At 38.6% G+C, this 20,521-nt stretch overlaps 1 protein-coding gene across 2 annotated transcripts; it reads left to right on the forward strand.

Moving 5' to 3' along the window:
• The first annotated feature begins 863 nt into the window (after positions 1-863).
• Positions 864-12,487, forward strand: LOC308078267 (butyrophilin-like protein 1). Of its 2 annotated transcripts, XM_080419388.1 has the most exons (8): positions 864-1,035; positions 4,733-4,793; positions 4,914-5,258; positions 5,391-5,657; positions 6,942-7,076; positions 8,424-8,459; positions 10,658-10,720; positions 10,825-12,487. In XM_080419388.1, exons 2-8 carry the CDS (start codon positions 4,736-4,738, stop codon positions 10,890-10,892), a joined length of 972 nt encoding a protein of 323 aa, XP_080275514.1. In that variant the 5' UTR covers positions 864-1,035; positions 4,733-4,735; the 3' UTR covers positions 10,893-12,487. The 2 variants fall into 2 exon arrangements, with proteins under 2 accessions (XP_080275514.1, XP_080275515.1); XM_080419389.1 differs by lacking the exon at positions 8,424-8,459.
• Positions 12,488-20,521: the final 8,034 nt, after the last annotated feature.

Consider the following 20,521-nt stretch of genomic DNA (forward strand, 5'->3'; position numbering starts at 1 on the left):
TATATAGATTTTAAATCATTGAATCGAATCGTATCGTTCTAAATTAACCTATCCTGTATTGTTCATGTATCGTATCGACTAAATCACTGAATCGAAACGTATCGTATCGTTCTAAATTAACCTGTATCGTTCATGTATCGTATCGACGACCAAGTATCGTGATACGTATCGAATCGTTGTTAAAACCTATCGTTACACCCCTATGCCCAATTATCCAATCCAATCCACTTTATTTATATATAGCACATGAAAAAGTGCTGTACACTCCGTAAAAATATAATTATTCATTAAAAGATAAATAATAGGGTAAAAATAGACTTTAAAAACAAAATAATCAAACGATAAAAAGGCCTACCAGCTTGCTCTGCAAACTGTGGATCAGTGGAGGAAAGTAACTAAGTAAATTTACTCAAGTACTGTACTTAAGTACAATTTTGAGGTATTTTTACTTTACTTGAGTATTTCCAATTTTCAGTTATTTTACTTCTACTCCACTAGGCTACATCTCAGAGGCAAATGTTGTAGCCTACTTTTACTCCGTCTCCACTACAATGATTTGAAAACTTACTACTTACTAGTTACTTTGTAGATTTGTATTATTATTACAAAACATACATTAACCACTTCAGCCCTATAGGCCATTTCGGCCATTTGAAAATAGCCGATCTACAAGCTCACAATGCCTTGCATCGCATTGTGAGCTTGTAGATTTGCTATTTTCAAAAGATCTTTACACATTTTAAACACATGAAAACTTGTGAAATGGGATGTTGGCTGGAAAGTCCAGATTACATCCGATAGGCTACTGTAGCGTAAGAATGAAAGTGAAAGCATTCACAGCAGTGTCAGCACATAGAGTTATTGCTATGTGGCGAACCAGGCACACACATGCACAAGACAGCCTGGAGAAGACAGTGTGGAGATCGAAGACAACACCATAACGTGAAGATCGGCTGAAGACAAAGACAGACCCTGCAGCCTGGACGCTTCTAGCCTGCTTATTTCCATCTAGACGTTGATTCACTTCTTTGCAAGGTAATCTTACTAACCTATCTATGGAGCGGTCGGATGACCTATTTATTTTTAATATATTTGTACTGTATCAAGTAGGCCTATCATATGTATATTCCAAAATATATGTCAATAACTTCTATTTGGTCATGTTTAGTAGCCTAGGCTACACACGTGGCTATACAGAATAATGAAATATGAACTTTAACTGCCGTGCGGGGCACGCCCGCGACGTGCGTCACATGGGGTCAGTTGCCGCGGGCATGTGGGGACAGGACACATAATAGGATATTTATCCCAATAAACCAAAAATGCTATTTTTTTGGCTCAATCATGCAAATGATTGATTTAAGTCTACGTTTAAGAAATAGGGTTGTAGGCAGCCTAGCTACTGCCTGTCTTATTTTATTTATTCTAAAATCAGACAGGCAGCCTCTGTCGATAGCTTTAAAGCACAGCTCAAGACTATACTTCTTCACTCTTGCTTTCAGCTGATTTTTTGGTTGATTTTTAAATCTCTGTGTTGTTGTTGTCCATGTCCTCACTGTATTGCCTGATTCACTGCCCTTTGCTATTATTTTAGTGTTGTTTTATGCTTCTGCTTTTCCTTTTTGCTTTATTGTTAAATTAGTTGTCCTATTCTTACTCTGTAAAGCACTTTGAGCTGCATGTCATGTCATGAAAGGTGCTAAACAAATAACGTTTATTATTATTACGTGGTGTTCATGTTAAGTTTTCTTTATAGCTATATGTGTACTAAACTAATAATGTGCAATTGTTGTGAAAATTATGAATCTTGCCGGGTGACGTTTATTTTATTCTTGAATCATATCTATATTCAATTGGTTCCCCCATTCTGTCCTGGTCAGGAGGTCGAGGGTCTGGAGGCTCTATTGGTTGTCAAACAAAAAATAAATAAGTGAAAGTTCAAGTAGTCGCTGAAGTGAACGGGCTGCTGCAGCAGACCTAAACTCGCGTCACCAGACTTTCCACCTCAGACCAAATTTGGTCTGTCCACTGTCCTCATTTAATGAGGGTAGTGTTCCCAGGTTTTGCGAGAGAAATAAGCAACCAGGTCTACGAAAACAAGCCCAAAAGAAGGGCACTTAGCTCTGGTCCATACTTAGCGTTATCTAGGCTTGTGGGAGGCAACAGTCTTGCTTGCCAAACTATGGGTTTTGGTTAAAACAACAACAGGCTTAAAGGACAACTTTGTTTGTTTTTTACAACCAAGGTTTATGTTTTAGATTGTAATTAAAGTAAATAAAAGATGAGTGTTACATTTTTTAAATTTACTGCTTTCTATAGTTTTAGCAATTTCCGCGATCTTTTTTTACAGTGGGCGGGGGCATTCTGTCCGGTGGCTAAATATGTCTTTTTTTTACACAATAACCCGGCGTTTTCTTTATTATTATTTACAGTAGCTCTTCTTGACTTAAACCCTTTTGCTCTTTGGGGAGCATAGGTCATTTATGAATTTCCTCCAGCTAGTTCGGTGTTGGGCGATCTTCTCTGCTTCCTTCCAAGATGTTCCTTTTTCCCTGAGTTCCGCCTCGACAGACCTTTTCCAGCTGTTTCTAGGTCTTCCTGGTTTTCTTTTCCCCTGAGGGTTCCATGTTAAGGCCTGCCTGGTTATGTTGGAGGATGGTTTCCTCAGGGTGCCCAATCCAGCCCCATTTCCTGCGTTTAATTTCGATTTAAATTTGTTCTTGTTGTGTGGTTTGCCAGAGCTCTTCATTTGTGATGGTGTTAGGCCAGTAAATTGCCAGGATGTGTCGTAGCGTAGGCATCTGTTGATGAATGTTTGTAGTTTGTTTGATGTTGCTTTAGTGGTTCTCCATGTTTCCGCCCCGTAGAGTACCCCAATAACTCACATCTGACCATCAAAGACCACAAGACCTTTTTTATTGTGTAAAAAAAGGCTTATGTAGCCACCAGAATGCCCCTGCCCACTGTAAAAAATATCGCGAAAATTGCTAAAGCTATAGAAAGCAGTAAATGAAAAAAATAAATAACACCCACATCTTTAATTTACTTTAATTATAAGCTAAAATATAAACCTTGGTTGTAAAACAAAGTTGTCCTTTAACTGTTTTTTTCATATCCTACATTCATCTGTTCACTCAGAGAAGAGCCATAATAACTTTGTTCTTTGTATATGTTGGTCTGTATGTCCATACACAACCTAGACAGTTGGTTGGTTGTGTATTCTAATAAAAATCAGAATTGGTCACTTAACAATTTCCCTGAAAGAGGACTTTTTTCATTTAGGCTAGTTTTATTTATTTTTAATTTTTTTCACAGTTGTTCCTAAGTGCCCAGAATGTTTTGGCTCCCACCTATACCCTGTTACCCTAGCTTACACACATGCACATTAGGGACTTTACCCAGGAAGTCTTTTATATGTTGCCGGACAAAAGAAATGAATGTTGCCAGAGAACTATTTGTTTAGAACAGCATTTTTCTTTCACTTTCCCACCACCAACATCTGTTTTGGTGAAAAATGTGAGAGGCAGTCCGCAGTGTATTGCATCAGTGTAATAATGCATCAGTGACTCAGTGTGAAAATTGATAAAGAACATGCTGAACTTTATATTGGGATTTCAATAGAAACGGGAAAGGAAACATACTTTGACCTCGACGCACTATAAAGTTGAATAGCTTGTAGCTCTGTGTGTGTTCATATACGTGTGAGTATATACACACTAGGCTACAGTTTACAATTTAGGCATCTAGCAGATTCTCTTAATCAAGACCGATTTACAGTAATCAAGGTAAACACGAGGTAACGCATCAAATGCATAGAAACAGTAATCTAGTTCTGTTTCTATGCAGTCGAATCCTTAGTGTTAAGTTAACTAATAACTTCACTTAAGTTAACTCATATAACCACTTAAACTCTATACTCTGACCGGATTTCCAAGGGCTCTATACTAGGCCCCCTCTTGTTTTTGCTCTTAAGTGAATTATCTTCACCGAAAATAGCCGATCTACAGTACAAGCTCACATGCATGTCACATTGTGATGCCTTGTGAGCTTGTAGATCTGCTATTTTCACCAAATGTTAGCCCCAGAATAGGGATGCAATGGTTTTATTAAGTGTACAAATGTAACCCGTAACCATTTGTACACTAGTTATTTAATTTGTTTTTTAATTTGTTTTTATTTATATTTCATATTAAGGAGAATACCAAAACGCTCGCCTCAAAACACAGTCGCCCCGGGGCAAATCCGTCCGTATTCACCCTAAACCTAACCTCAGTAAACTATGCTTAAACCTAACCTTATTTCTAACCTTATCCTCAGTAAAAATAAATGCAAGAATACAAGAACCGCTGGTCCGCGAACGAAATGGGGGCGAGCGTGTTTTGGGGCAAGCCTTCCGGTTACCATTATGCATGACATCAGATGTGATAGTAGGAAAACTAATTTCCCTACCTTATTTTACGTGCAATTCTTTTTAGTTTTAGTTAGTTTTAGTTTTAGTTCGTTTTGCATTGATCACTTTAGTTTGTATTTAGTTTCAGTTATTATTCAGTTTACAACCCTTCCCCCCCACCCCCCTTTTAGTTCAAACTACAATAACACTGCTACACTCTCTCGAGTTAAATGAACACTAATGATTTTACTGTGTACATGGGTCATGTTATTGACGATCAGACTCACATCGCAGACATCACAAATAACCCCCACATAAACAATTATTTTTTTTTCACTACAGATCATGGCCTCTGTGTTTGGAACATGTGTGCTGCTTTTGACCATCATATCTGTCAGTGCAGGTAATGATTGCTTTAAGAATTATCCTGAACTCCAGAATTCCAATCTGACATCTTAATGTTTGACATGTTGCTGTTACTTAACCATAATTTTTCTTTCTTTTTTTATATCTCACTCTACAGCCTTAAACGTAAACTTAGACTGTAAATCTGAAAACCATGTTCAATATGGCCAGGAGTCTATCCTTAAATGTGACATCAAACCAACAAAAGAAGCAACAGATGCAGTGATCAAAGTGGTTTCTTGGAAGAAAATAGGGAGCGAAAAACCATTAGTTGTTTTTCACAATGTTCTTCAACCCACAAATGTACCACGTTTTCGGTTTTCTGAGCAAAACTTGAATGGAAAAACCAGGGATGTGTCCCTGATTGTCAACAACACCCAGATTAATGACAGTGGAGAGTATGAATGCAGGGTGATGACCGACCGTGGTTCAGCAGACTTCAAAATCAACCTCATTGTCACAGGTGAGAGCCCTCTATATTGGCCATATTCACACTAGTGGCCATTTTGCATTTACACACCATAATATATGGGGGTGGAGGGTGGTTATAAATTGTCACTGTTGTCTTAATGTCTTCATGCCTTTCTCTTTGCAGCCAAATATAGTGCACCAAAAGTAACACCAGAGAATGACACGCTTATTTGTAACTCTGAGGGTGGTTACCCAAAAGGTACAATTCGCTGGTTCGATCAGGATAAAAAAGAATTGACCAGCAGCTCTCAGGATCCCAAAGAGATGGATGATGGGCGCTTTAACCTCAACTCAACCTTGAAGAACCCAGCTTCTTCCCAGTACACATGTTCAGTGTACAACGCCAATGGAGACAAAGAAGGAGAGACTACATTTGATCTTCCCTCCAAAGGTATGTTTTTCTTTTTATTCTGGGTTTGATAGCTTGACACTATCTTTATGCATTAGTACAGTATATCTTAGGACAGGCTATATTGGTAGATTCCTTTTTTTTTTACGCAAAGGTTAAGTTGAAGATAATTCAGCTGAAATAGGTGTGATACCCCTTCATGGGTTAATGGTAATCTCCAACCCTTGACAAACTGCAACCTTATCTGTACTTCCATTAACACATGTCAGTTTGCCAAAGAACCTTTCTTAGATGAACGTTTTGATTAACCATGCTACAACACTTAAAATAGGAACATGCTTGTTTTTTTTACGAAGAGCACAGCAAAAAAGAGCTCTGTGACCTTCAAATGCGATTGGCTTTAAATAATTGGCTCATCAAATTTGGTGAAAACAACTGGTGAAAAACTACATTTATTGAATGGCTCAAACTAACCTGCTTGCTATGTTCACCACTGCCATATCAATACATAATAATTAACAGCACATTAATCCTAGTAAACTCTCTTATCAAGATCTGTTAACAATAGTGCAAGCAGTGTACAGTGTACCTGTACCAGGTGCTAATTATGTGGTCATGTTTTTGTTCTTGAATACTTGCATGCATTTCACATGGACGTTGCTGTGTCTTCAGTGTTAGAGAGCATGTCTGTCTTCTGAAACAGTGGTTCTCAACCTTTTCAGGCCCCAGCCCCCCAAAATAATCATATGTGAACTGGGGACCCCCCACCCCGATAAGCACTTGGAATTGTAGGAGTTGAGGCATTACATTTAGTTTGACTCGGTTCCACAGATAAATATTGTGAAACTAGCCAATCTACAAGCTCACAACGCCTTGTGTTGCGAGGCGTTGTGAGCTTGTAGAACATCTATTTATTTATTTTTGCCTCTGTCTTATATTATATATATATTATATTATTAGTATAGTTTATTGATTACTTTTGATGCCGTAATGGTCTTTTTAAATACATTTTTTCTCTTCTTTTTTGGTATTAGGTATCAAAAGTCCTTAAATTGTCACTTTACTGTCATCTGGGGACGCTCCCAAAATCATGTGGGGACCCCCCTGGGGGTCCCGACCCACAGGTTGAGAACCACTGTTCTAAAAACAAAAAAACAAAACACATAACCTTATATCCTTATATCCTTATATCCTATCCTTATAAAGGATAATTCCCTGTCAGTCAGTACTTAAATTCTAATTTCTGCCCAAAGTGTCAAAATCGGAAAAGCTTTTGGAACAATGAGTTTTGTTAAAAACCTAAAACAGCTATTATAACATTTTCAGATCATCAGAGTCTGAAGGAGGGCCTGGAGGGAAAAGAATATGCTCCATCCAAAATAGTTGCTCCTGTTGTGGTCATCGGCTCATTGATTGTAGGACTCCTGATGTTATTGCTGTTGAGGAGAAGGCGTTCTACTGGTAAGCACACAAACACATCTCTGTCTGGTTATTGATGTGTATTGAAGTGATGTGATATGTATCCTTAAAAAAATAATCAATCTTACAGAAATACATAAGATACTGCATTTAAGCGTAATGGTAAATGTTTCTTAACTTTAACTTGTCTTAACCACTTTCAACCTGATGTCCCTATTTTGGACATGTCATTATAGGTTAACATTTTCAAACATTTTTGTGAGCTTGTACATGGGCTGTCTTCCCCGCCCAACACCATTATCTGACAGAATATAAAATAGGGCTTAAGAAGTGGTTAAGAAAGAAGTCTCACAGAATATGGAAGAGAAATAGCATAATGCCCTTTGATAAATGTTATTTATCACATACCCAGCCTTTATCTGACCTGGGTGAGAGGACCCGTAGCTGATTGGTGAGCTGCTGTATAACTCTGAGGTGTTTCATGGCAGTTGACCAATCAGTGCAATCTATTTTAGCACTGGCTTGTACGACTGGCTTTTACGACAGAATAACAAATCAGTGCAAAAAAACGGTGGGAACACTTTAAACAGTTAGATACAGTTAGGAACAGTGTTTCCAGATTTACGATAATTATCGTATTTGTATGATTATTTTATCCTCTGTACGATGTACGATCAATAATTCCAAAAATGCCCAAATGTACGATAATTTCGCCATATCACAAAAAAAGTGTGAATTTACTAAATTCCCTGGCTGTTGATTCGTGACCCGATTTGGCTTTTCAAAATAAGTCAGGAAATCAGATCCTAGATCTTTACTTGGAGGCATTAAAAACACCTGTCGCGTCTATCCTGTCGCGTCTATCCACCTTCGTCTCGGGCTGATATGTCAGCCCTGAGTTGGACAAGCTCAAGCAAAGACGAATGCCGTGGTGATAATCTACAATATATTTTATCCAGTGTGTCATTTAGTTTAGAGAAATGCACATATATAACATGTCAACCAAAGAGCAAATTTATATCTTTATTTTGAATTGGCACACCTGTGGCAGGGGATATGCAGCATGCACATGTTTTCCATAAAGTCCCCGAGATGGCAGACGCATGATTATGGGCTTAAATTAGAAGAAGCATACAATATTTTGAAACCTGATACTAGTATCAAGTGATAGTTGGCAAACCAGTTGAACTACTGTGGTGCAAAAGGAAGTACATTCAAGGAGATGGCACATGGCCAAAAGTGGCACATAGTATTTAGCTGTTGAAGTCCAGTATCGGGAAGCGACAAAAGATTTTCCTTGACTGGGGCTTTATATTGGTGTAATAAGCACACTTTAACGTGTGTCAAAAGCGTCACAGCATTGTCACTGATATATCTTTTCAATATCAGAGGCCCGAAGAAGACAGTCTACAACACCCCTCATGAGTATGTCTTTGAATATTTCAACTTGCCTTTTACAGGCCTTGGGTGGTTTTTGGTTGGTGGTCTACTCTAAATAACAAAAAAGATGTGAAAAAAGGTCCTTTTGCACCTACTGGGATAGGTGCGTAGGAGCAGGCAACCATTGCATGAGCCAGGGAAAAATTTAGATCCCGCACACTGGTCAGGTACCTGATGAAGGTCAGTTGGACCAAAACGTTGTAGCCTAATAAATTACTTTTTTGCTGTAAGTGAAGACAGTGTGCAGGATCTCCATTTCCCCCAAATAACAAAAAAGAAACATTTTTTTATTATAATATTGCTGTTTGCAGGAAAAGGTTTATGTTACCATAATCATTTTTTCATGAGTTTATTCAAACGTATCTTCAATGGCCCTCTAGAGAAAAAAGAAAAAAATAGAATATGCCTACTGCTTGTACTATACTACAAAAAGTTAAACCAAGACCACAAGTCTCTGAATCACATCTGAATCTTGAACTAAAATGTTGTGCTTGGGTGAAGTTTGATTAAAAAAATATACAAAATCAATCATTCAACAAGGGACTACCTTCATTAACTGAGTGTACATACCACTCCATGCAATTTATGACACAGCCTTGTTTGTTAGGGTTTGTTACCTCTAATTTCAGTGTACATCATTGACTGCATTGCAGTGGTAAACCATTCAAATATATTGGCAGACAATATGCAATATTTGAACTTGTCAACGTTCCCTCTTAAAACTGTTTCAGATTCATTTTGACATTTAGCAGACGCTCTTAATCCAGAGCGATTTACAAGATTTACAAGACTTGCAAGAGTTACGCAAGGTAAAAACAAACATGCATAGAGATTAGAGACCGCGTAGTGCCTCAGTAATCTAGGATCATAGATAAACCAAGAAGCATCCGTATAAACAGTATAATACAAAAATATATATATAGGATGCCAGGTCAACAAATGAACATGGCATCTGTCTAAATAACATGTTATTTAAATTACATTTTAACCTTTGCATAAGACTGTGACATTTGTGGTACTGTATACTGACCATACGGTATTGAGTAACATATTCAACTGCTTTGCAAAAGATATCACACAGGTGATCATGTGTAGTAAAGAAGTACAGTCGAGTCCTCATATAAACAGTAAAATCCTCAGTGTTTGTTCAACTCACGGGTCCATAAGTGTTATTATGGGATTCATTCAACCTTTAAGATTCTTGGAGAGATCATTGAGGGAGACCCTCATTTTCGATGATGCCGAGATTACACACATATAAATAACATAAGAACAACAACAAGAAAAAACAATAAAGTTGACACAAACAGTTAAAACAGTTGCATGTTAACAGCAATCAGTTAAAAACAGTTGCCTACACGCAATGCACGGTTATTATATAAATTCCTAAAATGGCCAATAGATGCTAGGGTAACTCTTATATGGACCCTTAGGTATTTTGCTGGGAGCAGGGGGCTAGTGAACTCATTTCAACCGAGCATGGGTGCTTGTCAGGACAGGCCAAGCATATTTATCAAGGTGCTCACGGCTGACACAGTTCCCATGGCTGTATGAGTAAAGGACAGTTTACAGTTACAAGAAATGGCTGTATGAGTAAGTGAGTAGCTTTAGTTACAAGAAAAATGAGTAACATCTATAATAATCATTATATGGAAATCTAATCCCGAAATCTATTCCCAAAATCCCTTGCCTAGAAATCTAGGCATGGGACCTTTTATTCATCTTACTTAACCCATTAAAACCAGGAAAGCATCTAGATTTGAGCTATATATATATATAGCAACATATTTTTTTCAGAAAACTCTTAGGACTTAGAAGGCATTTAGTTGCTGTCGAGCAGAAACCTCCTATCTCCATATTCTAACTTTTTGTGTTTTTTTAATGCCCTACTTGATCATACTACAGCGTCACATAAAAGCATCAAAAGTAGCAGATCCACAAGCCACTTTTGCTGTTTTTGAGTGGTTTTGGACATATGAGTTTTCCACCCGACAGAGATGATATGTAGAATCGGCCTCAGGTCTTAATGGGTTTATCTTTCTGTGCAGGGTGATGGTTTCAAATAGAAGGGGAAAGTACGCGTTTTAACTGTTCTTTGATTTTATGACAATTGATCTCACAGACAATTGGCTACAAATACAAATTTACCCCAGTAATATTTACCAAACATTGATTTGTTACAGGTGCCCATACTGACCATGATGAAGAGATGGCAAACTGTCTAGATGGTGAGGATGCAGAAGGAGGTGAGCTTCTGATGTTTTCTTATGCTGTTGCTGCTATGGTGACAATCACTTTGCAGATTTGTACTCAATTCTATATAATTTTATATGGTACATCTTTCTCATAGGAAATGTGATCGCATTGGATGAAGAAGGACATCAAGTGATGATTCCTTTATCGGCAGCTCTAAATTAACACTTCTTTGTTGATCTATATGGACAGAGTTTTTTTCCTCACACTCCTCTAACCAAGGTGTATGCAACCAAAACACTTGGCAAACATTTTTTGAAAATAGCCGATCTACAAGCTTGTACATCTGCTATTGTATATACCATTGATTTACGACTATGTAACGGCGTCATGAATCAGCAAGTTATAACCGGCTTCAGCAAGAGAACGATGTCTGTGCTCCCCTGGAAGCGGAGCCACGTCTCTGCGTGGCGGGGAGGAGAGCTCGACAGGCAGGGAAGAGAAGTACACAGACGTGTAAGGAATAGTCTCTGGTAGCTTGTTTGTAAAGGTGTGTAAAGGAGTGTAAAGCTTTTTAGACAGTAATTATGCCATGTAGTTACGCAATCTTGCTTCTAGCTGTCATTACACCATCACTGAGGCTGTTCATCCATCTGGTGATGAGTTCGCCAGTCGCAGTTATTAATCATTGAGTGAGTACATACACTGCGGTACAACTTATAATGGCGCCAGGATGACTCCCCGACACGGGAGGGCATGGGTGTGATCTATGGCTGTGTATATGTACAGTATCATATGTATGTAACATCACACACAGGGCCACCCCCCCATGCTACCAGTAGACCACAGAATTAGCGCCACGATGTCTTTATTTCACATCTTTTTGAAATATTTTACTTTATTTTTAACGTGTTCTGGGTTTGAAATATTTCACTTTCTTTTCAACATGTTCTGATTGCCATTGCACACCAGATGGAAGGTTCAATACTTGCACCACAGGCTACACTATACCGTCACATGATCATTGCACTTACTAGGAAATGTGAATCTGATTATTTTGGAAATGTGGAAGTTAAGTAGCCTAACAGATTTCATCATCAGCCATTGTGTAACACTGTTAATCAATTTTGGTGTCAAATGAGTTTCGTCATCTATAGGCCTATGCTCACGCAGGTTGTTGGGGTGGGTGGGAGAGGGTGAGCAAGCTATCTGTGTATGAATGTATCTGTATACTTGTATTGTATGTATCTTCATTGTTGTTCATTGTTCAATTTTTATGAAATATTTTTGTCTTCATTCTTATTTACTGTGAATAGCACTGTATCAGATTTAGGGTATGTCTGCATGTCTTTACTGAAAACACTAGAGAATATAAACCTATTGAGGCCTACTTACTTCATACCTACTGTAAACATCCAATGCCTTCAGAACAGAGCCAGTTAAATAGAGAGTGTGTTTTTGGTAAAGATTTGATATCAACACTGAGCAAAGGTCTATTTTTTTATTTTTAAAAAACACTGAGCAAAGGTTTATGATCAATCTGGCTTGAGGAAAATAAATGATTAACCTTTTGGCAAGGGTAGTGCTCAAGGGTATGTTGACAGTGCATTTCTTTTTTCTTATTAATGTTACTGTGAATTGCCTTGTTAAAATGTGCTGTGCAATTCAATACTGTTTTTTATTTACTGTAATTACTGTTTTTATAAGTGTAGTGATACTGTACATTATATTGTATAGTTTCACTATGCTGTAAAAATGTATAACTCACGATACAGGTCTAATTGTGTTGACATTTAAAGTAAAGATTTGTATAAAAAGAATGTCTGACTTATTTTTTCTAGCTTTGGTTGGGGAAGTGTTTTTGCTTACATACTGTAACATTCAGATGACCATCTTCTCCTTTTATCATGCAGAATACCTTTCCAGTCACCCTCCCTTATCAACTGAAAGAGTCTTGCTGTCTATAGAGCAGGCCTACATAAAACATTGAAGATTAATTTTTACCCAATTATGTGGCAACAAGTGTAAGGCATCAGTTTTAGGCAGAGATCTCTGGTTGGTTTTGCATTTTCCATCATGGCTTATGGAACCTTCTTTGCAGGCATTTTCCAGGAAAGGCAGTGATTTCCCTGTGCCTTTGTAGCCGGTCTGGGCCTGTCCCTGCAGAAGGCCTTGCTACCGTTTTATGTTGTGTTGTGTAAAAATAACACTCTGTTCAGCCAAACTGGTGGTCTGGTGTTTTGATGTTGAATTACTGTACTTTGTCATATTAAAATTGTGAATTACGCAATAATTATGTGGGTGTATTGGTTCTCTGGATAGAAAAATAAGAAGTTTCAAATACAACTAATTGGTAGCTTATGTCAAATGATGTAGTTTTGAGAGGAATAACTTCATTAACTTGGTTTCAAGATTCAATCAATTCAATTAAGTGCATTACCACCACATCATACAAGTAGAAATGAAAACAAAATTATGACCTTTATAATTTTAAAGGAAACTATTTTATGAAGGACTTACAACATGAATTGTAGTAATTTTATCATCTTTTTTTAATTGTGACTTCATATTCATTTATGTTAAATAAATGCCATATATTACATTTATTATTAATATTTTATTCTTTCAAAATTCTATATTTTAAAAAAATGAAGAATTGTTGTATGTTAGCGTATAAACTGTCAAGAATGCGTGCCCCCTCCTCCCCGTCCTTTGAGTTCAATGGAGAGGTGGTGCCATTTTGTGAGGTTTTCAGCAACTAAAGCTAAGCGGCCCTCACACCTATGTTGCGCCACCGATCTGGCCATATACTGTATGGAGATCTCTGTATCTGTCAATCCTTGTCCCTTTTATGCTCATATATATGGGCATGCACCCTTTTATGCCTAACCTGCCTATATGGAGCTGACTGATTTGACTGATACCCATTTATCAGCTTCATGTTTAAAGTGTTCCAGTTCCAATTTGTCTGCTCATTTCTTTGTGTCATCACTTCCAATTTCACTTGTCTAATCTAATCTGTATCCTGTCTGAGTTCTCTATCCTGATTGGATGAAATTGATATCCGACCTGAAAATGCTTTTTCTGTTTAATAAAAAGCTGGAGAGACATGGAGACTCCTGTTACTGAACAAACACTCTATAGCAACGAGTACTATCAGAATGTAACCATATGGACTTTCGAGGTTACTAAAAACATAAACTACTGACTACGCCAGTTGGAATTGCACCAACAACCAATTAAGGTTTTAACTTTAGAAAAGGAGGTTCGTAACAGAGCTTAAAGAACTGGGTAGGGAGGCTCAGGAAAGACACCAAGTTAGAAAACATGGCATTTTATTCACATTAAATTAAAAACGGCTTGTAACAATTTAGGCCACAATAAATTAGTCATAGTCTTCCTCAATAAATTACCATTTCCTTTTGACTCAATTAACACATAAAATACACAGCAAACAAAGCACACAGCACTACAAATAGGGTTTACTGCAATCTCAAAATCTGGCATCACTTTGAGCCGCATCCAGCATATCCACTGCCATTTCCATCGGCCTTACCGCAGTAAAAGAAAAGAGCCCCCTTTCACGTCTATGTGTGCATGTGCCTGATGGAGGAGAGGAGGCAGTGGGCCTTGTGGGTCAGAGGTCATGTTGCATGTTTTTAACGCATGTAATCTGTGTCATGCACAACACATACACAGTCAAATTGGGTATGTTTATATCCAATTAATTCTTGTTTGCCATTATTCTCTGAGCCAGAAATGCAGCAGGGTGATTGCAATCATTTTGTGCTGGCATGTGACCTTCCTAGGCTTCATTTAAAAAATATATATATTTAAAAGGAAAAATCATATCTCTAATGCCACTAGTGTGCCAGAGATTACCCTCTCCTGTGCCAATGGTGACACCCGTGGCTAAGGTTGCCTACCCCTGGGCTATAGGGTGGTCTCTGCACTGCCCTGATAATAACCCATACTCTTTCAAACAATAGTCATGAACATGAATGTCACTATATGTTGTTGAAATATGTCAATTTGATGACATCAAATATTTTCTGAGGTACAACGTGTAAAACAATGCACCTTGAGTAGTGACACTATACTGACATTAGACGTGTGATCAACAATAAATGTACAGTACAACAGTTACAGTTGATAAGAATCAAACATTCCTATGAGATTCCATTGGAAATTCATGCAGGTACTTTTTGACCCACTTAATTTTTTTTTTTACGTATTACTCAGGTACATAAAAAAATATATAATATCAAAAACAGGTTTTTGAGGTATACCTGGAATATCTAATTAGAAAGAAAAAACAAGAAAACTAACCCATTTATGCAGTTACACAGCTATCTGATAATAAAGCTAGTGGTTCAGTTTGTAAGCCCAAAGTTTGGAGTCATTCTAGTGAGTCATTTCTTTTACTGGTTTTAAGAGCCATGGTCTGTTTCCAGGTATAATATATGTGAGAACCAAATAACCAGGCCAGTAGTAAGGTAAGTTTGTCTTTACTGTTCAACTACAAACGTCACAAGCTAGAGCTCCATTCAACTGAATACAGCACAGTACATGCACACTCAAATAAGACACTCCCCCCCAGCCGTGATCGTATTGTTTGTGGGGTGATAGATGAGTCCTTACAGAGGCAGCTGTTAGCAGAAAAGGACTTGACGTTTCAAATGGCTGAGCAGAAAGCTTTAGGCCTGAGGTTCTTTTTCATGTCAAGGACCCCCAAAATGATATGAATTTGGCCGCGGACACCCATCTCAAAATATTTTGTTCCAGGGACCCTCAGAAGCGAAGATTTGAGCTAATGTTTGCTTTAAAAGAAAATATATATTAAAAGATTTGATTTCACAAATAGCCAACAGCAATAACTGTGTGTAAATACACAACACCAGGCATTGTTGTCTGCTACTCTTGTGGCCTGTCATTAACAACAAAGCTGGCAAGGTTGGGAGTCTGGATAAGTATGGTCCCATTGCACTGTGTCACTGGCCAACATGATAACTAACATCTGGGAAAGGATTCTAATACATTGTTTATGTGAATATATTGTTACCACAGACCACATGGAGCACTCAAAGCAATTACTCTGCCAGGATTAGCCAAATTGACATTTCTGCCCAACTCTACTCTCCTAACACTGTTGCTTTATTGTGCCTTATTGCCTATGTCCTCAGCCAACCAAAATGACTTAGGCAGAAACTGCTTTTAAGCCAACTTTTTGACTTAGGCAGACACGTTTTTTTTAATGTAACAAGCATTCTGATAGGATGAGAACATTGGCAATAAGGTAGGGTGAAGCAGCAGTGTTAGGAGAGTAGAGTTAAGCAGATATAAATAAACACGTTTTTTACTCATGATTGTCTGAGTCACATATAGATGACTTAGACAGATAGTGATTTTTACCAGCATGCAATGCAGGTCTACAAAGAGACTCAGCACCAGTATTTTCTTTTACAAACCAGTCATTTTTTACAAACGCCTTGTTATCAGAAGACCCTTAGGTCAGAGGGTTTGGCTTATTACTCTCATCATTGTTGTCTGTTCTTGTTTGTTGGAGCCCCCCACACTCGGAGCCCCCCACCCCCGTCGAGAGAGAGAGAGAGAGAGAGAGAGAGAGAGAGAGAGAGAGAGAGAGAGAGAGAGAGAGAGAGAGAGAGAGAGAGAGAGAGATGGTATTATTATAACAATAGATCTGCATATGAAGACTGTGAAGACAGATTGTGCAATAAACACAATCAAAGACTGTTATTGATATTACCTCCTCTTAATTAGGCGTACAAGTTATAAGGAAATGTATAAATTGAATAGTCCTCTTTGTAAACATTATCCTCTCTCCATAAGCAGTTGTGGGAAAGTTCATGAGATATGTGGGCCTTGAGGGCAAGGTATTTATGTTAAAGGTATTTACTGCTTGTGTTGACCTGAACACACTCCGAGGGTGTGGCTTATTACTCTCATCATTCTTGTCTGTTCTAGTTTGTTGGAGCCCCCCACACTCGGAGTCCCCCAGCTCACGTCCAAAATACACTTTTTGCAGGGCTGCCAACATTGCATTGCATTGTCAATGTCAACATTGCAAAATAAACATTCTATACACTTTCACTGAAAAGGGTTTACAACAAAGTTTTTGTGTGAGTTTGATACTTTTATCAGGCTTGCTGTACTAGCATTGGACAATGATGGGTACAATTTCAAACATTAAACCGCTTAAAGTAGGCCTACAGAAATTGATTTGATGACTGAATGTAAGACCCATCTTTAATCATAACCATTCATTACTTAAAGCCGTACCAGGAAAGTAAAAAAAAAATGATTTTAGCAACCTCTGCAGGTCACTCCCGTCATTGCAGATCTTTAGCGGAATCCTGCATTACCCAGAATTCCATTTGTTTTCACCGGAAGGCGGAAGCGTTTCAAAAAGCTTTCTTTTTGTTGTTTTATACTATCTGCGGATCGTTTCTCTTAGCCAGTGGAGCTTTAGGTACAGTGAGCTGTGCTTTCTTTTGCTGTTGTTTTTCCATCTTCAAATCCTATAATGCCATAAAAACAGCGTGAAATTCCTTTTTATTACTAGCGGTAGTTCCGGGCCAAACAGGAAACCGGTGCATTTCCGTCTCCGTTTTCCGGCCGGATGACGTCATTTTAGCGGGAAAGACGCCCCCACTCCACTTTCAATAGAAAATATGTTTATAAAAGGCTTTCGGGGGTGAAATTCATGGAATGGGCGTTGTGAAACATTTGCCACTCACAAAAGATATACAATTTAACTTTGAAAGTGAATATCTCTGTATCATTGCATGCACTGACCACAACCCCCAAACTTTTTAACATAGTAGATGTAATTTCCTGTGTTCTGGTGAATTTGGGGAGTTTGAGACCAAATCCAGGAGAAACACTGGAGAAATTACAATCCAGGAGATTGTCAGGGGGTGTGGTCAAAATCCAGGAGACTCCTGCAGGATCCAGGCGTGTTGGCAGCCCTGACACACACACACACACACACACACACACACACACACACACACACACACACACACACACACACACACACACACACACACACACACACACACACACACACACACACACACACACACACACACACACACACACACACACACACACACACACACACACACACACAGAAACAAGAACCAGGGGACCTGGTACTGCCAGACCCCTAGTGGTTGAAATCTGAATGGCCGGGCTTCGCATGACGTGTGTCCCTTCTATGTCCCTTCTATGACGAAAGGGGGACAGACTTTTTTGGCTGGGGCCGGGGGACAAAGTGACATACCATGTATGGAGAAAACAGATACAAAGCCTCATGTAAGCCCGACCCCTTGGGTCTGGCAAAAATAAAGCATGCTGGAATAATATGACTGTCAGTCATCATTTCTTGTTTGTTTCTTCTTTCCTGAAAACCTTAAAAAATATGACTTAGGCAATTATGCAATGAGGCTAACGAAATGTAGGTCAACAAGTATCAGATGTAGGCCTATGGGAATTTTACCGCCCAAAATGTTTTACCTTTATTTAGACAGGTAACCTAATTGAAACTTGAGGTCTCATTCTCAAGTTTACCAGTTTAGTTACGTTTATTTCAGTCAATTGTGTGGTAACATTACGGTAATAGGTAATACACAAATCAAGAAAAGATAACCACATTTCTGACCAAAAAGGTATAGGCTGAAGCATTGCTTATTACGCCTACCCTTTTACAAAACAAAGAAAAATGAAAGTCAAAATGGAGAAAAAACGAAACAAAAACAAAAAACAACCAAAAGAAAAAAAAGAAACAAGGTGGTCAGACAGCAACAACAAGATCACACAAAGAGACACGACATTCGGTACAGACAAGATAATATAAAATGCAATATAACAAGCAACAAAAAAACATCATAATGCAGACACATATAAGGGCTACACAAAGCAGGTGCAGTCCTTATCTAATGCATCCTCAAGTATAGTGCCCTACTCTAGAGAGACCAATTGATCCAGAGAGTCCTGGTTCCATGTTGAGGGGGAAGAGTAGGGGAAGGCCTTTTTTACCAAGTTCTGCAAAGACATAGAGAAGTGGTGAAAACCAGAGCCATCTCTTTCAAAGGATATCTTATCAAATGGATAAATTCACACTCAGCAATAATTATACAAAAACAGAAACATATTACACATTTTTCAAACAAAATCTTTAAAGTTAAAGCGTGGACTGACAAAAATATTGTTGTATTTCTAATGAATGAAATAATATTGTAGTTGATAAATTCACTAAATAGAATTTGATGTAAATAAATAGCCTACAAACACAAATATTGCAATTTCTATTGAAGAGCAAAATAAATAGGCTTATATTTAAAAAATCAGCCCTGTTGTGCGCCATGGAGCGGTAGCACGGGTGCGTGAGTTGCCTGGTGGGACGTCTAGGAACCGTCCCTTGGATATTTTAGTATGTCATGACCTCAGCACCTCAATGTTTGTCCATGATTTGCCTCTGTCCCTCCCATGCCCTGCTTCTAATTCCCCTCTGCCAATGTTCTCTCCTCTGTGGCTAGAAGAGTGATTGCCCTGAGTGCCAGGTGATGAGCTCCAGAGACTAGTGTCCTTATCATTGGACATCATGTCATTCATCAAGTTAAGTAATGTGACCCTTTGTTTAAGTTTGAGTTCCTCCTAACACACGCATGCACGCACGCACGCACGCACACACACACACACACACACACACACACACACACACACACACACACACACACACACACACACACACACACACACACACACACACACACACACACACCATACAGTCTAGGATTTGATAAATGCCCAATGGCTTCTGATACTTTGTTGCAGTTTATGTTGGAATTTCAGGGTCTCATACTTAGTAGTCTGCACACTTCAGGCCTAGTTCCATTTCACATTACATTAGTCTAGGGACCCTAGACTAACTATAATGTCAAATGTATCCACAGTCATACTTGAAAGTATATGAAACCTTTTGGATTATCCAGGGGACAGAGCTCCGAATTAAGATTTGACTCCCCCCAAGTTTGATAAAAGTTAAGCACCCTTGCCACAGACTAGTTGGGCATCGAGGCTACGCATGGCACTGATTTGCGTAAACAGTATGTTTTGAAAGAAGTAGAAAAAATAACCAGATTGGAGTTACCAAACTCTTGAGATGCATGGCCAGATAGATCATTCATGTATATGTTAGGGTTAGGGCTTGTGATAGTAGCCCATTGGCATGGAAACTTAATTGCTTCACTTGACCTACTATTACTGGCACAGTATGCCAAGAGTGTTATCACTTATCATACTGTCAGGCACATCCCTGCAGGCTTTGTAGAGGGTGTACTGCATACTGTTGTATACTATTCATTATGGTTGGTGTACATTTTTTGGTGATCGGGCAAGAGTAGGAGTAGGAGAGTGGTGAAGGAGAATTCCCCTTCTAGGCTAGTGGATAAGATGTTTCACTTTCTCTCTCACGCCCTGTCAGGCCCTGACATCCACTGCCCTGCCAGGGCTCCAACTGAGTACAAAACAAAAATAAACAAAACTACTTCGCTACTCACCAAAACTCACCATAGTCAATGGTCATTTATATTGACCAGAGCCTTGTTTATGAACTGAATGCCAAGGACATCAATGGAAACAAGACCGCAAGGACCTTTTTGGACGGACCCAATTGTGATGTTTACATTTTTTTTTTTTTGCCTAATAAAACATTAAATAAAAAAATCTGTAGAGGGCGCAGTGGAGCAAATAAAATAATTTCCATCTGGGGGAGAATATATGTATTTTCTTCCCAAAAGGTGTAGGTGGGGTGCTGAGAGGCTTCCCAC

Source organism: Gymnoscopelus braueri (genome assembly GCF_963280865.1).
Source record: "Gymnoscopelus braueri genome assembly, chromosome: 2".
Lineage (NCBI taxonomy): Eukaryota > Metazoa > Chordata > Actinopteri > Myctophiformes > Myctophidae > Gymnoscopelus > Gymnoscopelus braueri.

What these genes read in the sequence shown, in the direction of transcription:
- LOC308078267 (XM_080419388.1), top strand. Translation starts at nt 4,736, where the DNA reads ATGGCCTCTGTGTTTGGAACATGTGTGCTGCTTTTGACCATCATATCT. An exon ending in ATTTGATCTTCCCTCCAAAG is followed by an intron (nt 5,658 to 6,941) that starts GTATGTTTTTCT and finishes TAACATTTTCAG; the next exon opens with ATCATCAGAGTCTGAAGGAG. An exon ending in GAGGAGAAGGCGTTCTACTG is followed by an intron (nt 7,077 to 8,423) that starts GTAAGCACACAA and finishes TTTCAATATCAG; the next exon opens with AGGCCCGAAGAAGACAGTCT.